This window comes from Zalophus californianus, chromosome 1 (assembly GCF_009762305.2).
Source record: "Zalophus californianus isolate mZalCal1 chromosome 1, mZalCal1.pri.v2, whole genome shotgun sequence".
In the NCBI taxonomy this organism is placed as follows: Eukaryota; Metazoa; Chordata; class Mammalia; order Carnivora; family Otariidae; genus Zalophus; species Zalophus californianus.
Window position 1 is genome coordinate 112,948,282 of NC_045595.1, and position 20,260 is coordinate 112,968,541.

Sequence of the window (20,260 nt, forward strand, 5' to 3'; positions counted from 1 at the left end):
GGTGGGAATGCAAGTTGGTACAGCCACTTTGGAAAACAGTGTGGAGGTTCATTAAAAAATTAAAAATAGAACCACCCTATGACCCAGCAATTGTACTACTGGGTATTTGCCCCAGAGACACAGACGTAGTGAAAAGAAGGGCCACATGCAACCCAATGTTCATAGCAGCAATGTCCACAATAGCCAAACTCTGAAAAGAGCCAAGATGCCCTTCAACAGACAAATGGATAAAAAAGATGTGGTCCATATATACAATGGAATATTACTCAGCCACCAGAAAGGATGAATACCCAACTTTTGCATCAACATGGATGGAACTGGAGGAGATTATGGTAAGTGAAATAAGTCCATTATCATATGGTTTCACTTATTTGTGGAACATAAGGAATAGAATGGAGGACATTAGGAGAAGGAAGGGGAAAATGAAGGGGGGGAAATCGGAGGGGGAGACGAACCATGAGAGGTTATGGATTCCGAGAAGCAAACTGAGGGTTCTAGAGGGGAGAAGGGTGGGGGGGATGGGTTAGCCTGGTGATGGGTATTAAGAGGGCATGTATTGCATGGAGCACTGGGTGTTATATGCAAACAATGAATCATGGAACACTACATCAAAAACTAATGATGTTTTGTATGGTGACTGACAAAATAAAATGCGTGGAAGACATGAATAGATGTTTTTTCAAGGAAGACATACAGATGGCCAACAAACACTTGAAAAGATACCCAGTCATTAGGGAAATGCAAATTAAAATAACAATGAGATATCACTATACACTTGTGATGATGGCTAAAATCAAAAGCACAAGAAATAACAAGTATTGGTGAAAATGTGGAAAAGAAGGAACCCTCATAACCCATTGTTGGTGGGTATGCAAACTAGTATAGCCACCATGGAAAACAGTATGGAGTTGCTTTAAAAAAATTAAAAATAGGATTGCCATATGATCCAGAAATTCTACTACTGGCTATTTATCCAAAGAAAATGTAAACACTAATCCCAAAAGCTATATGCACCCCTATATTTATTGCAACATTATTTAGAAGAGTGAAATTATGGAAGCATCCCAAGTGTCCATCAATAGATGATGGATAAAGAAGATGTGGTACACACACACACACACACACACACACACACACACACACACTCACACTGGAATATTACTCAACCATAAAAAAGAATGAAATCTTGCGATTTGCAACAACATGGATGGACCCAGAGGGTATAATGCAAGTGAAATACGTCATATGTGGAATTTAAGAAACAAAACAGATGAACATAAGCAAAAGAAAAAAAAAGAAAGGGAGGAAAACCATAAAAGAGACTCTGAAACAAATACTACATTATATGTTATAAAAAAGAAGATAGTAGGAAGGGTAAAATGAAGGGTAAAATGAAATCGGAGGGGGAGACGAACCATGAGAGACTATGGACTCTGAGAAACAAACTGAGGGTTCTAGAGGGGAGGGGTGTGGGGGGATGGGTTAGCCTGGTGATGGGTATTAAAGAGGGCACATATTGAATGGAGCACTGGGTGTTATATGCAAACAATGAATCATGGAACCCTATGTCGAAAACTAATGATGTAATGTATGGTGATTAACATACCATAATAAAATTAAAAAAAAGATAATTGAAGCTCAAAAAAAAAAGGCTCTTAACTATAAAGAACAAATTGAGGGTTGTTGAAGGGGAGGTGAGCAGAGAGATCGGCTAAATGTAAATGGGTAATGGGTATTAAGGAGGGCAGTTGTGATGAGCACCTGGTGTTATATATAAGTGATGAATCACTAAATTCTACTCCTGAAACTAATATAACACTATATGTTCACTAACTAGAATTTAAATAAGAACTTGAAACAAAAGCAAAAATGTAAAATAAAAAAGAGAGGCAAAAAACCAGACTCCTAAATACAAAGAAAACACTGGTGGTTTCCAGAGGGGAAGTGGGCGAAGTGAGGTGTGAAATAGGTAAAGGGTATTAAAAGTACACTTATCTTAATGAGCCCTGAGAAATGTGTAGAATTGGTGAATCATTATATTGTCCCCTGAAACTAATGTAACACTGTACATTTATTATGCTTGAATAAAAAAATAAAAAGAAGAGCAAGTATGTTTTATAGAGTAATTTAGGGCAAAAAGTCCAATCTAAAAAACTTGCAATTTTGAAATAAAATATTTATGAAACATGTTTTGTGTTTTCCCTTTTGGGGGCTAAATCTAAAATTCCATAATGCTGGTATTTCTTATAGAAGTTTGTGAAGGATCTTCCCAGAGTTAACATTTAATCACCCACTTGTCTGCAGTATTTTATATCTAAGTTGATTTCCTGGGACAGATGCATCCCTCATTTCTCTTTACACCAGGCAGGGACACTTTAAACTCCTAGTAACTGCTGGGGCTGAAATGTGAAAAAAATTTTTTTTTGAGAAGGAATAATTCTGGGTAGTTTTAGTTTCCCATTTTTGTAGTGGAAACCCTGCAGTGATTTAATTCCACATATATTAAATTTGCACACACCTAAATAGATTTCTTTGTTTCATTTCAAGGACAAGCTAGTGAGACAGAGAAAACCTCTGTCCAGTCTCTGTGCTTCTTGGCCCGGGGCCTCAACAGGGCTAGTTAGTGGGGAGTTGAAAGTTTAGAAATGAGCAAAGCAAATGTCTGTGATCTCAGGAGGATGTCAAGCCACACAGGACCATTTGCTCTTCCCCAAATGTGCCTTAAGTGTTCTCTCCTTTGTCTCCTTGTGATGTAGTTTCTAGCCTTCTCCCACTACCCCCCTTCCTTTTGTTCCTTCCCTTTGGACTTAGATTCAGAATTGAGTTAATCCCACTTTTCAGTTCGTTGGACACTCATGAGCAGGTCGAGCAAGGTCCCTTTCTTGTTTTATGAATTTATTTTCCTCTTAATCTCTGATCACCACACTCACTCTCCCTTTCTAAGACATTCACTCAAATGTGTTTGATGTGTGATTCCTTTTAAAATATGCAGTCTTGGTGTGTATTTAAATTCATGTAAGTTATTGTGTTATAGCTCTCCTTCTTTCTTACCTTTCCCTCAATACATTTTGCATATCTATTCATGCGCATACAGCTAGTTCACTGCTTCTAACTCTGCATAGGTTTTTATGTTATACATTTTCCATATTTTACTTATCTATTCTCCTAGAGCTCCTGCTCACCGCAGTGGCCTCTCATCATTTCTCCATGTCCTGAAGTTTAGTCCGATTGACTTCTTTACATTCCTCTAAAGTAGCAGAAGTCTTTGCATTCCTGTTTGGCCGCCATGCTTACCACCTAGATAATACCTATTACTATACATCCTTTATGTTTCTCCTTAAATGTAATTTAATTCAAGAAGTCTTTCCTGATCTTCTCTCCAGAGTATGCTTAAGCTCGCATTGTATTTCCCTTATTGAAACAAAAATAATACTTTACTATAACGCTCTACTATCCAATAAGCTCCCAAGGGGCTGGATCATGTCTGCTGTGCTTGCTGTTGGATGGTTAACTTCTCAGTAACTAATTCAATGTCTAGAACATATTAGATACTCTATAAAAATGTTGATTGAATGGACAAATGCATGAATGAAATCGAGACATGACCACTGAATCCAAGAACTCTTAATGTTCCTAATGACACAGCCAGTTAGTAATAGTATCCCCATTTTATTGGAAACTGAAGCTCAGAAAGATTAAATAAATTGTTAAGGTTATATACAGATGAATCATGGAGATGAGATTCAAACACATCTATCTTTGTGTGTGGTGATATTTTAGATTCAGAAGCCTTTGGGGACTAGGCTAAGCCTTTTTATTACTGATGATATTGTTACATTGAATCCTCCTAGCTGCAGATACCTAATCCATTCTTCTGGAGCTATAGGCTGAAGGGGAAGGTAGTAGATTAATTCATCAGGACATCTCTATTGAGCTCCTACTATATTCCACTCACTGTCTTAGGAGCTGAGAATACAGTGGTAGAGTAACAAGCAAAATATGTATTGCATTCAAGTTTGTATTCGCATGAAAGAGACAATGAATAAGTAAACATATAGTTTCAGGTAGTATTAAGGGGCTTGAGAAAGACTTGTGGTGGTAGTAAATAATTTAAATTCATTGGTCAAGACATTTGAATAAATGGGAATGAGAAGAGTCTAGTCACAGAAAAATCCAGACCAAGAATGTTCCTGGCAGAAGGAAAAGGAGGTTTGAAAACTGGGAGGGGAGAACAAATTTGGTGACTTGAGGAACAAGTAGGAGACCCCTGAGGTTGCAGCTTAGTGAACAAGTGGAGATGGTGTCTTAGTCCATTCAGGCTGCTATAACAAAATACCATAGACTGGGTGGCATATCAACAGCAGAAATTTGTTGCTCACAGTTGTGGATGCTGGAAATCAAGATCAGGGTGCCGCATTGTTGGGTTGTGGTAAGGACCCTCTTGGGTTGCCAACTGCCAACTTCTCATTTTATCTTCACATGAATAGGTGAAAGAATTCTTTTAGACCTCTTTTTTCTTAAATTAATTAATTTATTTTTTATTATGTTATGTTAATCACCATACATTACATCATTAGTTTTTGATGTAGTGTTCCATGATTCATTGTTTGCATATGACACCCAGTGCTCCATTCAGTACGTGCCCTCTTTAATACCCATCACCAAGCTAACCCACCCCCCCACCCTCTTCCCCTCTAGAACCCTCAGTTTGTTTCTCAGAGTCCATACTCTCTCATGGTAGGCCCCTTTTATAAGGACACAAATTACATTCATGAAGGTAAAGCCCTCTTGACATAATCACCTCGAAGGTTTCATTTTTTAATATCATCCTTTTAGGGGTTAGGCTTTCACCATATTAATTTGGGTGGGGGAAGGACACAAACATTCAAACTATAGCAGATTGTTAGGCAGGTGATACTTTACAAGGTTTTATAGGCCATGATGAGGGCATTGTGTCAGGAAGCCATTGTAAGTTTTTAAGCCGGGAAGTTATGTGATCTGACTTACATTTTAAAAAGATCACTTTGAGTGATTATAGGGGCAAAAAAAGTGAAAGGTGAGGTACCAGTTAGGAGACTATTACTGTAGTCCAAGGTTGTAGCTGTAGGAATGTTAAGTAGTGCTCAGATCTGAAATACATTTCAAAATATTGCAAATAAGATTTGATAATTCATTGAATGTGTGTATAGAAGAAGGGGCGTGATTGGGTGATGGATATGAGGGAAATGAAAGAACCAAAGTGGGTTGACTATAGGGAATGATGTAGCCACTGACTGAGATGGGAAATACTTAGGATGGAGCAGACTTCAAGTGGAAAGCCAGGAGCTCTGTCTTAGACATGCTTGGTTTGAGATATCTACTAGACATCTAGGGACCTTATCAAGTAGAGAAACAGCCCAGAGCTTGGCAGAAAGTTTAGGCCTTGGGATACAAACATGAGAGCTATCTGTGTATAGATAGTTTTAAAGCCAGGCTCCACGGAGTAAAGGAAGAAAAGAGGGTGAAGGATTGTAGCTGCAGAGTACCTCAGCACTTGGAAGTCAGGATGAGGAGGAGTGCCCAGCAAAACCAAGAAAGAGTAGCCATTGAGGGAGAAGGGAAGAGAGAGAGGGAAAGTGCAGAAAATGTTCAGGAAGGAGAATGGTCAGCTATATGATATTGCAGTTGAAAGGACACTGGTCGCTGGAATTGGCAAAAAGCAGACTCATGAATGACTTTCCCAAGGCCCACTTCCAGTAGTGTGGCTGAAAAGCTAATGTACATGCTTTTTGTTTGTTGTTTATATTTTTATAAATCAAGTTTTGCTTTATAGGCACCAAAAGATCCTATTACCAAGATGACTTTATGGAAGGGAGTCCTTTTGTGAAGTTAGCTATTCTGTTATACTGCAAATTATCACCCCCCAATTTTTCTAATGTAATTCATGTAGAGATGTCTTCCTTTTTTCTTTCTCAAGTAAAACTCTCATTACTTTACCTGATCTACCTAACTGCTTGAAATCCTTCAAGTCTTTATGCTTATTTTCTGAAAAATGACCATCTACCAACTAATGGAGCTTCTTTCCAGTTTATTTAAGGACAGTGCTGTTGAGTCCGATAGTAATAATAATAAGCTGATAAATAATAATAGTAATAAGTCTGAAAATAATATTAATAATAATTTATTAAGCATTTACCATATGCCAGGCATTAGTCTAAGTGCTTTCTCTTCACTTACTCTTTTAATTCTCACAACAATCTAAGTACTGTTATTACTTTCTTTTATGGAAACAGAGGCACAGAGAGGGTAAGCAAATTGCCAAAAGTCGGGCATTTAGTAAGTGGAGGTACTAAGTACCCAAAGCCTAAGCTTTCTAACCATCAAGACAGATTGTCTTCATATATTCACTCTTTCATTGGGTGCTCTCTAGGTTTTGGGTACTCGTGACAGGGATAAAGGTATCTACACCCTAAGAGCTCTCTGTCATCCTCAACTCCTGCTTACCCAGATTGTCCCAAAATAGCTGTGTGAACTGAGCATGTGCATGTTACATCTGTGGTTTTTTTTAAAAAAAGTTTTAGAAAACAACTTTAATATTGTTTTATGGGTATGAAAAGAACTTTAATATTGGGTTGGTGGGTGTGAAAAGAACTTTAATATTGGGTTGGTGAAGATGACATTAATCTCTAGTTCAAGTAAGTGAATTGAAAACTTGCATAATGTAAGTGCCTGCCAGGAGCCCTGAGAAGTTACCATTGTGATTGCTGTTTTATTTAGAGATTATAAATATTGACAAATTGAGGTTAAATTTCCCATCTCCCCTTTTCTGTCAGCAATAGTGACACTGAAGATCTGGTTATAATTAATTACTTCATTTAATTTACATACATTTTGTTAATCACTCATTGCCCACAAACCTGATACTTTCTCATCTTGTAGAATAAAATAAAAAAATTTTAAAGATGGCAGCAAGACTAGAAGAGATAGAAACTTAATTTTATAATAATGTTCCCTGATTCAAAAGTAAAGGCAATTCTTTGGCCTCTTAGTTGTTTAATTTTTGGAGTCAGAGAGGAATGTGTTCTCCCCTACATAAAATAGGTGATGAAGAAAGATAACAACAAAGAGGGTTTTTGGGGGGTGGGGGCAGATTTGTTTGCAAAAATACCTTAGATTCTCTTTGCTTACTTACATTGAGTCTTTCCAAAAATAAAGACTCTCAAACAGTGATGTACATAGCTGTGAAACTGTTCTGCAATAATTTATTGGTGAATGTCATGCCCCAAAATGGGGCTCAGCAGTAAATCCCCATCATCTTGATACCCTCTTACGCCTACCACTTAGTCACAGGAGCAACTATTTGAAGTCACAAAAACATGAAACGATTATGCTATAAACTCCTTCTACTTTATTGCTTTTTTTTTTTTGTCTTCAGATTTCTAAGAAACTACTATAATGAAAAATGGTGTTATTTGGAAGTCTCCACCAGACTGTAGAGAGAGAATGGAATTTGTGTGGGAGTGGGGATGGGATCAACCTATATTGGATGCCTCTTGGGTCCCAGGACTGCTAGACACTTTGAACACATTATCTAATTTAAACCTCCCAACAACCCTGTGAGGTGGGTATAATTGCTCTTGATTTATCAATGACAAGCACTGAGCTCAACCAGAAATCTTTATACGTGGCCATTTCTGCCTATCTCTAGTCTTAAGGCAGCCTTGAAGGGGGTAGAAACTGGGCAAAATGCATCTAGCACCTGGCATTTACTGAGTAGCTTGCTGGAAAATTGTTTTCATGCCTCCTGTTTTTGTTATGATTTTCCCCTTTTGTTGGGTAGATGGGATTAGCTCCCTTACAAGGCCTTTCTCCAACTGTGGTAATCTAAATACGTAAATCCACCCTTCTTGTCAGGCTCACTTGATGAGAGCAGGACAGTTAAGGATAACCCACAACTGTTAACTCTTGGTTCACTTAGGAGCCTATGTTAACGATATTTACTTACTCTCAACTACAGAGAAAACTGCACTTTAACTCTCAAATAGCCAAATTAAAAACAAACAAACAAACAGCAAATACAATTTCTTAAAGGCTGCGAGCACATAATACCATAGACTTTTTAATTGTATTAACCGAAAAACATGCCAGTTATAATTTTGTGTTGTTTGCCAATTAAAAGCTCTACCTTTTCAGTAACAAATAATCAGATTCCCTGTTATTTTACTGGTTTCTAGAGACAGCCTCAGGTTCTATATTTGGTGTAGCTGGTGTGTATGTGTGTTGATTTCCAAACATGGAATTGGGACATGCGAACTAATAAAGGATTTTGTCTAGTTTATGATTTATTTACACATGACTAACTTATGAAGATGTTTGTCATATCCACTTAAGTATTAAAAATAAGAAGTAAACAAACAAAAATTCACCTTTCCTGAGAAGAACGATATTGGAAATTATATAACTAAGATCTCTAATACATTATAAACATTGATAATAGTTTGTATATGAAGCATTGCTCCTATCTTTTGCAACAGCATTTGAGAGGGATTTATAATATTTTATGCTCATACATATACATGTTGATAGAAATGTAGTATTCTAGCAATCAGATATGTTTTTTTTTTTTCCTCAGCCTTCTAATTCAGGCTTTAGCAATATCAGACTATTTATAGCTTTCTGAACAGTAGAGCAGAGAGGTAGAAAATGTAGGCTGTGGGGCTCCTGGGTGGCTCAGTTGGTTGGGCGACTGCCTTCGGCTCAGGTCATGATCCTGGAGGCCGGGATCGAGTCCCGCATTGGGCTCCCTGCTTAGCGGGGAGTCTGCTTCTCCCTCTGACCCTCCCCCTCTCATGTGCTCTCTCTCTCTCTCATTCTCTCTCTCAAATAAATAAAAAATCTTAAAAAAAAAAAGAAAATGTAGGCTGTGAAGACCTTGTGCCAGTTTTGACCTGAATTTTGCCTTATTAGCTGTAGGCTCTTTGGCAGATGAGTCTGTCTAAGGCTCAAATTTTCATCAAAAGAATGGAGCTAGATCTGTTATGAAGATTCAATGAAATAGTGCACCTAAAGTGTTTAACATGGTGCCTGGTGCACAGAGCCACTCAGTGAAGGCTAGCTCTATGATTATCGTCATTGTCCTCAGATTATACTGTTTTATCCTTATGTGCCTTTGCATCTGTGTTTCCTCTGCATCTTCTCCTATTTGTTTTCCTTTCTAGTGAACTCCTTTTTATTTCTTCAAACTCTGGCTAGAAAGTCATTTCTTCTAGGAAGGCTTTCCTTACCTCCCTCCCAGGCACAATGATTTGTTCCTCTTCAGTGCCCCTTCCTCACCTTGTACTTGATTCTGCTGTAATATTAGATGCCCCGCCATGGTGGTTATTGACTGAGTCAGTGTCCTCTCCTTGTGTAGATTGTGACCATTACAAGCAACTGTTCCCTCCTATTCATTATGTATTACCAGGATCCAGTGTAGTACCTGGCAGACAATGGGCATCCCATGGATGATTCCTCAGTTGAATTTCTAACAGATTACAGGCTGTGCTGCAAGAGTTTAAGGACTGTGAATCTGAGAAATGAGGGTGTTTAACAATAGTCTTCTTTCCACCTGTGGCATCAAGTTGAAGTCCGTTTTCATACTCAATAGTATCCAATCTGAAATTGTGGTTAAAGAAATTATAACACAACATTGTACACAACGAAGCTTAAAAGAAAATGACATGCATAAGAAAATGACTAGGTCCTTTATGATAATAGAAGAAGCTTACAGCAAACCTTATTGATGTGGTTTTGCAAATCATAGTTTTAAATGCTTGCCCTGGGCCTCACTGCTCTTGCTGTAGGCCTCTATGCTGACGGTATTCCTACCTTGTGGTTTAGCTTTACTAGGGACTTATATGTAAGTGCTGCATAGTTTTGATTTACATTTATGATTTTCATATTCCCAATAAGCTCTAAAACAAACCTTTGTGAATATAGAGAGTGTCCTCTAATCTCTTACTAGAAAACTGGTGAAGTGCATTCATGGTATTGGGTAGTGTTCAAGTATTAAATGATGTTCTAACTTGAAATTATATAAAACCATCTAATAAAAACTCTTCTGTCTTAATCACATCATATTGAAAATATTTCTCTTTGAGCCAGCTTTCTAGTCTAGGATTTTAAATGGAAAACAATGAAAAAATACCTTCAAATAATAAATTGATCACTATCTTTCAGAGTGGTCTGAGACTATATTCTTGAGGCTACACTGCATGTTCTATGACAGTTTTTAAAATTAGAGCTTTTGTTTTGATAATGGTTTAAAAATTAGGCTAAGCATCTTCTGGACCATCCTGTAACTGAACACTGGGCTTGCATACATGCCAGTGTTGGTGCCAAATGATCCCAACTTCCTATGGCTCAGGAAGAAGACCAGAAGCTGGCTAAATGACATCCCTTGTACGTGGTGAAATGGGCCTGCTCAGCCCAAATGAACTTGTGCTTTAGCAGTCAGCACCAAGTGCATATTCCCAAAGGTGATTTGGTTTTAGCAAAAGCACATAAATTTGTCACGTTAAAATAATGCTTTTAATTGGGTTGTATCGGTTTTGTAGTTCTATTTGCATTTAATTTTCAAATTTGTTCTGGTTTGATAGTTGCTTAAAAGAACAATAAGCATAAGGGATTTAGTTTTACATTTATACATATTTAAATAACATTTTAATTTTTTAGTGTAATGTAATATTGTGTCTTGAGTCTTTTTTTCTTTGAGTTCTTTGAAGGCAAACCATATAATTAGTCCATTTTGAGAAATGCTATAATGGGTCCTACTTATGTTGCTGATTTTTTGGGAAGAATTTGTCAGTACCCTAAAAGCCCCTTATTATATACTGCATGCCATAGGTGCTCAACAGTCTCTGATTACCTGAGGAGAGCCCTGGGTTCTTGTCCTCATTCTGCCACCTGCTTTGTGTGAGCAAGTTGCAGACTCGGTTTCCTTATCTAACTGCGTTGGTGCTTGGATTTAAGAATCTTTTAACTCCTTCCATCTCTAAAATTTGAGCCTACTCCACAGATTTCTGCCATTTGTTTAGTGTTCCACCCCATCACCCAAACTGACCTATAAAATTGGATTTTTTTTTCAACTTCTTAGACATCACTGACAACACTGACATGTTTGAGTTCATTCAATCAGTTTTCTTGGAACATGAACTCACCTTTCTTATTGGAAGTTGTAAAGTCTTTTTTTTTTTTTTTTTTTTACTTGAAAGAAAACAAATATAAAAGGAAAGCGCTTAACCCAGACCTTTGGACATATAGAACCAATATATCCCCTTTGAAAGACTTTAATATCTCTGACAAAGGCTGCTGGACAGAATGCTGGGGAATGTTAACTCTTCCCTCCCCTCCCTCTGATCCTGGGCCATCAGTTCTCTTAATTGGTGTGAAATATCTCCAGAACTATGATATACATGGGACCTGATCCATAGTCCTGCTCACTGTTGTGTTGGGGCTATGGAGGAGCTCGAATGACTCAGCTATGGGCTGCACAGTTGTGGTGCTTTGGATAGACCTTGTGCTTAATGAATGGGTGAGCTTGTTTGAGCAGTCTTAATGGAGACCCAGATTATTAGCTTCTTTGGGACCTGCAGAGCTGCAGGGAAAATAAGGGGAAAGAGGAAGTGCTTTCCCAATGGAGTAGGTGGAGTAGAGTGGGCCTTCCTCCAAAAAGGTCACCTAGCCCCAGCTAGAGGTCTAAATCAACCTCAGAAGTTCCTGAAGAAATGGCCCATTTAAGAAAATTCATCTCTAATATGTGATTAATTCCCGGTATTGTGTGTGGGGTGGCAGGTTGGAAAAGGGGAATGTAATCTTATAATAACTTTTTGGTTGATGGGCTGTAGGTGAAGTCAGGTTTGTTTTTTAAAGCAAAAAAACATGCCATGAAGAAAAATGTTTATAGTTGCCGTTTGGTTTAAGGAGCCCTGGGGCTCCCATCTTTATTATGAAATATAGTCTTAGAACAAAAATATTTAGCTGTGCTTCTGTAAATTAAAATCTAGTTTCTCCTTAGGCTTATGATTTGAAGTCAAGTTTCTGACTGAAGTGAGATAATTAAAAGGAAAACAAGGAAAGAGGATGATAGATGTGGCCCACAGCCTTGGCATACAGAAATGCCCCAGCTGTTTTTCTTCAGCTCAGTGTAGACTGTAGATTTATCATCAGGACAGCAAACATATTCAAGGGAAGGAAAAGAAAGAGAAGTTACGTATAAGCTTTGTGACAGCGTCTGTCACAAAGAAGCAAAGGAATATTCTTATCGGGACATTCCATTTAAAGCATTGCTTTTTATTGTTCTCTGAATTGCTTTATGTTCACTTAATAGGCAACACTGAGTTCAAAGATAGCTCTGCCCTTACAACACTGATGATATGAATATCCTGGCACCTCGATACAGTAGGCTGAGATAGTAATTACATCATCAGTACCTGTCAGAACCTGGGCACCCAAGTGCAGGCACTGGCTGCGGAGAGCACTTAGGGGTGGAAGACCTGCAACTCTGATTAACTACTGCTCACTCCGTGATCTCTGACATATAAATTGTATGGACTCGATGGAGCCTGAAGTAGTATATAAGACGGATAGTGCCATAATAGGGGGGGAAAGTCGAAAAACATGTTTTGCATACATTCAAAAATTATTAGACAGTGATAGCTTAAAAACAGATGCAAATATTTGACAGCATAAGCTTGCTAGAGACAATAGAAAGTCAAATAACTGTTCTATTTGATTATTCCTTTCAGTCTGTACTTAGCTGCCGAGGGTAATTTTGGTATTATCTCCTTCTCCTTCTCTCCACCCTAAAGAAAAAGAAGAAATTAGTCAGAGGTTTGTATACTTCAAATTGACACTTGTTAATTTGCTGACCTCATTTTTATGAATTAGAGAGTGATTGAAACAGGCTCCAGGGAGCCTGGGTGGTTCAGTCAGTTAAGCATCTCCCTTCAGCTCAGGTCATGATCTCAGGGTCCTGGGATTGCATCCCACATTGGACTCCCTGCTCAGTGGGGAGTCTGCTCCTCCTTCTCCCTCTTCCCCTCTCCCCCACCCCCACAGCCCCTTCTTGTGCTCAAATAAATAAATAAATAAATAAATAAATAAATAAATAAATGAATAAGAAAAAGGCTCCAAGTTCCCTGAGTGCATTAGGGTTTCTGGATAATCTTGCCCTAGTAACAGTATACTGTATTTTCTGGGGTTCTTTGTTGTGTGAATAATTCTTTTATATTTCACACTTATCTGTAACAGAGGTTTAATTTCACATAAGACTTCTTATTTCTAAATGGTTTTAAGTAGTTTCTTTGGGTTAAATTCTGAGCTCCTTTGCACCCTTTCGTTAATGTAGCTTCATTTCTTCTGGGGTGGGGTTGAGAGGGATGGGGTTTGGGGTTTCCACCCTCATTAACCACAGCAGCAGTGCCATCACCCGTTTTCTATAACAGCTTCACAAGGAAATTCTCCTTTGAAGAGTGAGTTTTGTGTCTTAAAAATGCTTTAAAACTAGTTCTCTAGAACAATGACATTCATGATTTTTTAGAATTGTGCATCCCACGTAGTAAAAAACTTTTTTGAGCATACTTTCAATATATTTATATAGCACTTTACCAACATATTATGCACATTTAAAAATGGCCTCAAATTGGCTAATTAAAAATGTAGTTGTAATATCTTTACTCTTTACCCCAGCAGATCATCCTGCATATTCCCTACAGTGCTTGCCCTCCACTTTGGAGACTGTTCCTAGAGTTATATTCATAGTAGGCTGACTTCTGTAACAGCAACCTCAAAATCTTAGTGACTTAACACAATCAATGTTTTTTTTGTGTGTGTCTCTGTCCAGCTTCTGCAAGTGCAGGGGTCTGCCCTCTGGGTCAGGGACCTAGGCCTCTTTGTTTGGCTCTGTCATTTTCCGGAGCTTTTCCTCCCGTACTTTCAGTTGGAGTGTGGGAATAAAGCTAGCGTGATAAATTGCAAAGGAAGGTTTTTAATGCATCAAATCTTCAAATGGCACACATTACTCCCTTCCCTGTTTCACTGGGCAGAACTAAGACGCATGGCCACATCTGGGGAAAGCTGTGAAATGTGCTCATCTGTGGGACCAAGAGGGAAACAGGATTTGGTGAACACCTGCAATGCCTCTGCCTCCAGAATGAATGCTATCCTGAAGGTGAGATTTATTCTCTTCTGTCCATTCTCCCTGGACTTGAAGTCTCAATTTCACTTTTGGTTTGTTGAATGAGGCATTTAGAGAGGGGGCTATGTGCCTATTTTTCAGTTAGGGATTACGTTCTGCTGAGTGTAACAAAAACCCATCTACAGTGGCTAACTAAAAAAGATTTTATTTTTCTCATGTCAGAAGAATTGCGGGGGTAAGCAGTCCAGAGCTGGTGAAGTTGCTTGAGGGAGTTGTCAAGTACCCAAGCTCTTTCCAGCTCCCTTTTCAGTGTTCTCATTTCTGGTTTTTATACTTGTCCCCAGATGGCTGGTCTTACTCCAGATATCTTGTTTGTTTTCTAACAAGATGAAGGATGAAGAGGGAAAAGAGCACAAGTGTGAATTGAGTTTGTCCTATTTAGCAAGTTCCCTACAGGCCCTTCTGGTAGACTTTGCTCATTTCTCCTTGGCCATAACTGTGTCCCAAGACCAGCATATCCAGCCATTGCTGCAAGGGAATGGAAACTGATTATTTTAAGCTGGGTATATTGCTAATCTGAACAAATTAGAGGTTCTATTACTTAGAAAGAAGAGAAAAACTACTATCTACAGCCATTTGATAATTCGAAAATCTCAGTTTCTGCGTAAGTCTATTGTGGTGAAAGGAGGCTGGTATGCTACCAAGCTGGACATATACCAAGGCATAGCTTACACTTTTACAGTTTTTCTGTCTGGGTTTAATTTGGCTGCTGAGATCACTTATAAATGGCATTATAAATTAAGCCATATTTTCTTTGAGGTTGAAATTCTTTACATGTGCATTTCCTTTTAGCTAACTATAAAATAAACCTTTTGAAACACATTTTCTAGTTAACAGGAGCACAAGCATTTAAAGCTCAGTGTTGTATTGGTTACAAATGCTCCTGGGGCAACTGATGTGTGACAGAGAGCATCAGAGACACACCAGTTCTCTATATTCTGGGTTCTGTAATGTTGAGCCCTGCAACAATCCTGTTCTTCAGGAAGCATATGTTTGGCATTAGATTATTCTCCACAAACACGTCTTCTTGGTACACATTTAGATTATATGCAGGACTAACAATGAAATGAAGAAATTTTTGCGGCCCTTAACATTGCTACATGGAAGAACTGTTTGATATGACTTTGGTGGCAGGGGGAAGTGTGTCTCTTTTAAAGAACTGAGAATATGCTCCTTTCAAGCTCTGAGAGATATATAAGCCTCCTCAGTTTTTTTTTTTTTTCTTTACCTTGGCTGCTAGGAAACTCAGAGTTAATTTAGTACTCATGAATAATGTCTTATTTCAGATTCCTGATAAAATTATCCCATTTTTCTCTAAACAGCTTCTGATATCTTTTTCTTAACTTCACTTTTAGCTATCCGCTGTTGTGTATGGATTTTTATCATAAACTGCCTTTTGAAATATAGAGTAGAAGTGAAAACTAAAGTAAAAATAAATGAGGAAAATCCAGATTGTTTATTAATGTCTTATTCTATCAAGACCATTTCCTTTGGTAGGAGTAATTTAGGCTGTCAGATTTGTCTTAAAGTCTTTGGAGTGTAGAATGGCACTTTCACTTTGGATATAAATAAATAAGCTACATTCTTCAATCTGTTCATCTTTCTGCATTTTAACTAGAGTTTAAATCTTGAAGGGGGTTGGCATGAATGGGTAATTACCACCAAGATGAATGGTTATGATGTTTATTATGATGATGGTTTTTCTTTTATTTGAACTTTCAGAGGGAAGCAGCATTTATTTCAGTCAGAAATAATGCCCCTACCTTCCCCCTTCAGTGGGAAGGTAGGGGCATTAAATTTTTCCATTATTTCAAGATAGTAAATTTTAAATGTGACAGGCAGTAAGTAAGTTTTACTCAAAGCAATACAACAGTGTATTGATGGTAATGGGGGTATGTAACTGACATAAAACAAGCACCAGGTGGGAGAAGAGTTCACAGCGCCCACATGGAATGTATGTCCCTGTTATAGACCTCACTGTAGATGTCCAGGACCCTGGACACTCCTGCCCAGTTGGCTTCTGGAATCTGCGTGGGGGTGGCCAAGGGACAGCTGCTTTTCCCGGGGATTGCAATGGGAAATGGTTTAGAGCTTGAATGAGTGGGCTGGATTGTCCATAGACTTGCACTTGAGGTCCTTCATGGCACAGGGTGGGTTAGAGGGTGGAAACAAAGGGGCAGGCAGGCCAGGGACTGGGGACCAAGAGCTAAGGGCTGACTTTCCCCACATCTCTACATTCAAGTACCAAACTCCAGGGAGTCTGGGAAGTCTAAATTTTGACCTTCAGCCTCAGGGTCTTTTAAAGAACCTAAAAGGGCAATGCTGTTAGGGGTGAGGGCTTAGGGACCCCTTGAAGGTAGAGGTTGCCTGTTTTTGCGTGGTGGTGAGGAAAAGTTTTAGAACATATGGAATTGGGAACACCATCTCGACTCTTCCCTGGGCCACGAAAATGTTAGGGGCACGCCTGCCTAAAATATTTCTATCTTTCTTCTGTTCTAATGTACAGTGTCCAGACTCCTTCAGGTAATTGTCAGGGTCCTTACTCCACCCGGCCCCCAATCTCTTTTACATCCTTGCATCATCCTTTCATGCACCCTATGTTTCATACCTGTCTTCTTTCAGTGTGTCGCTTTCCTTCAATATCACTGCCTGCCATCTAATTCCCCAAACAGAAAAGTAAAGTCGTGCTTCATAGTTCTGACTCCCTCACTCTCGTTGCTAGTCTGTGTCCCACTCTGGAGTCCTTCTGCTTCTCATTTCTTTGTAACCATTTGTCTGGTGTGAGTTATCAACATTATCACATGGATGACTGCAGAAGCTTGGCCTCCCCACATCTACTCTGATCTCATCCAATCCTGGCTCCACTCTGTGGCTAGAGTAATCTCTTTGGCATTTGAGCTCGAATCAGGTCACTCTTTGCTTCAAAATCTACAAAGGCTACTGTGGATACATAGCCAAAGTGTGGTGCACAGGCTCCCTCTGGTCTGGCTCTGCCCACCTGTCTAGCTCTCCTATTCTACCACTCTCTGCCTCCTTTTCTTTACCCTACTCATAGTGCTCTTCTCGCAGTTGCTTCCTTAGTCATGTGTACCCCCACGGCTCCATCTTTCAGCTGCCTGCTCAACTGTCACTCCAGAGAAGAGTTAAGTGGGTTCCCCTGGAATATGCCCTGATTCAACCGCATGACTTTTTCGTCGTCGTACTTCTCGTTATTTGGAAGTAAATATTCATTTGTGTGATTACTTCATTAATCTCTCTCTCTTGATAGGTTGTACTGTATTCTATAGGTCAGGGCTGTATTTGTTTTTGCTCATTGTAACCTTAGGCTTAGGGCAGTGCCTGACATATAATAGATGCTCAAAACATGTTCATCAAATCGATGAATGAATAAATGTATGACTAACTATCTCAATGTGCTTTTTCCACGGAAGCTGGTGTAAAAGGAAAATAACAACAGACTTTTAATATTTGTGGTTTCTTCTATGCCAGGGACTGTTTTAAATGTTTTACATTTGTTAACTCAATATGCACAACATATCTACAAAATGTCTTCTATTACTAGCTCAATTTTATATCCGAGGAAACTGAGGCACAGGAAGGCAAAGGGCCTATTCTTTCAGTGTAGGCTGCATGTAGTGACTTTCTTCCAAAGACTACAGCATGGAGAAGGAGGAAAAAGAACACTTTTACAGTGGAGAAGCCTGACAAACACTACCTCACCCAGGTGATCAAGCGCAATAGTCATCAACATCAATAAATCATATTGGTAATATGTTTCCTTGATACGATGTGATGAAAATGGTGCTTTACCTCTGTGATTTTCCTGTTCAAAACACAAGACTAATCACGAAAAAAACATCAGACCAATCCCATCTGAAGGGCAGTCTACAAAATACCTGATGAGTTCTCCTCAAATCTGTCCAGGTCATTAAAAACAAAAAAAGTCTGAGAAACTGGAACAGCTAAGAGGAGGCTAAGTAGACATAAAGACTAAATGCATTATGGCATGCTGGATAGGAACCTGGAACAGAACCAGGATATTAGTTAGAAACTAAGACAATCTGAATATGAATAAAGTATGGGCTTTGGTTAATAAGAATGTATCAATATAAGTTTATTAACTGCAACAAATGAGCCATATTATGTAAGATGTTAATAAAGGGTGTGGGGAATAAGAGAACTCTCTGTTATATCTTTGCATTTTTTTTTTTTTTGCTAGACCTAAAACTATTCTAAAGGCTAAAGTTTATGTTTTAAAAACAGGCAGGGTCTGGGGCACCTGGGTGGCTCAGTCGTTAAGCGTCTGCCTTCGGCTCAGGTCATGATCCCAGGGTCCTGGGATCGAGCCCCACATCAGGCTTCCTGCTCGGTGGGAAGCCTGCGTCTCCCTCTCCCACTCCCCCTGCTTGTGTTCCTGCTCTCGCTGTCTCTCTCTCTCTGTCAAATAAATAAATAAAATCTTTAAAAAAATAAAAATAAAAAAATAAAAACAGGCAGGGTCATAAAGCTATTAATGGACATAGCCAAAATTCAGTCCCCTGTTAACTGACCATATTCCCTGCTCTTAACCTCTCCATTCCAAAATCAGTGTTCAAATTTGGCCCCCTCAGTGCAAATCTGGATGTGATTTGTGGCAGTCTTGATACCCACAGGGTACCAATCTGGGGGACTTCCAGTTGTAGCAGGGACACAGGTGTGCTACAGGGACAATATTTTAACCAGGTTAAAGCAGGAGTTGTAGGCAGTGATTTGGGGAGTGGAGATACTCCCTACACTCACACTAGGTTTGTGGCAGGCTGCAAGTAAGGTAACTTCCCCAGCAACTTACGCTGAGAGAAGGGATGGGCTCGTTGCTGATGTCTTGATTGCACTTTCCTTAATCTCCTTCTGTTGAAATCCTGAATATAATCTCCAATACCCCTGTCATCCATGAAGCTACTCTGATCCTCTCATAAAAAGTTAATCCTGGCAGTTTGAAGTCAGCAGTGAAAGGGCATGAACTTTAGAATGGATGATGGGTGGGCATCCTGGCTCTGCTGGTCATGGTCATGTGACCCTACGCCAGGTATTCAACTGTTTAGAGGCTCAATTTGTTTCTCTAAAAATAGGGATAGAAATTCTACTACTTAGGGTTATTGTGAAGAATAGAAGGAAGGGGGGAATACGAAAGTACCTAGCTCAGTGCCTGGCATGTAATAAATTCTAGGTAGGAATTAATTCCTTTATTTCCTTCACATTGTCCTCTTCGTGGGGGTCATACCACAGTTCTGATGTCATTATTAAGCCCTGGTTTTAATCTCTCCTATTAGTTATAAATATGACTGTGTCTCCACAAGACCACAAACTCCTTGAAGAGCAGAATAATGTTTAATTTTTTTTATGTTTCAAGTTTTTGTTTAAATTCCAGTTAGTTAGCATATAATGCAATACTAGTTTCAGTAGTAGAATTTAATGATTCATCACTTATATCTAACACACCGTGTTCATCACAAGTGCCCTCCTTAAAGAGTATATACTTAAAGAGTTTCTTTTATGGTTTCCCTCCTTCTCCCTTTCTTTTTTCTTTCCCCTGTGTTCATCTGTTTTGTTTCATCCACATATGAGTGAAATCATATGATACTTGTTTTTCTCTGACTTATTTTGCTTAGAATAATACATTCTAGCTACATCCACGTCATTGCAAATGGCAAGATTTCATTCTTTTTGGTGGCTGAGTAATATTCTATAATTTCTTTATCCATTCATCAGTCAATGAACATTTGGGCTCTTTCCATAATTTGGCTATTATTGATAGTGCTGCTATAAACATTGGGGTGCATGTGCCCCTTTGAATCAGTATTTTTGTATCATTTGGATAAATACCTAGTAGTGCAATTGCTGGGTCATAGGGTAGTTCTAGTTTTAGCTTTTTGAGGAACCTCCATTTCCAGAGTGGCTGTACCAGTTTGCATTCCCACCAGTAGTGAAAGAGGGTTCCCCTTTTTCCACATCCTCGCCAGCTGTTTTTTGTTTCCTGTGTTGTTCATTTTAGCCATTCTGACACGT

General features: G+C 38.9%; 1 protein-coding gene across 4 annotated transcripts in view; it reads left to right on the forward strand.

The window, feature by feature from the left end:
- The window catches only part of LOC113916508 (schwannomin-interacting protein 1), an 854,544-nt gene that overhangs the window by 133,379 nt on the left and 700,905 nt on the right, over nucleotides 1-20,260 (forward strand). The window contains exon 2 of one of the 4 annotated variants that reach the window (XM_027582977.1): nucleotides 14,064-14,188. The exons of the other annotated variants lie outside the window; for them this stretch is intronic. Coding sequence (XP_027438778.1) covers nucleotides 14,064-14,188 — 125 coding nt within the window. The remainder of the gene's footprint in view (nucleotides 1-14,063; nucleotides 14,189-20,260) is intronic. 4 annotated transcript variants of the gene reach the window in all.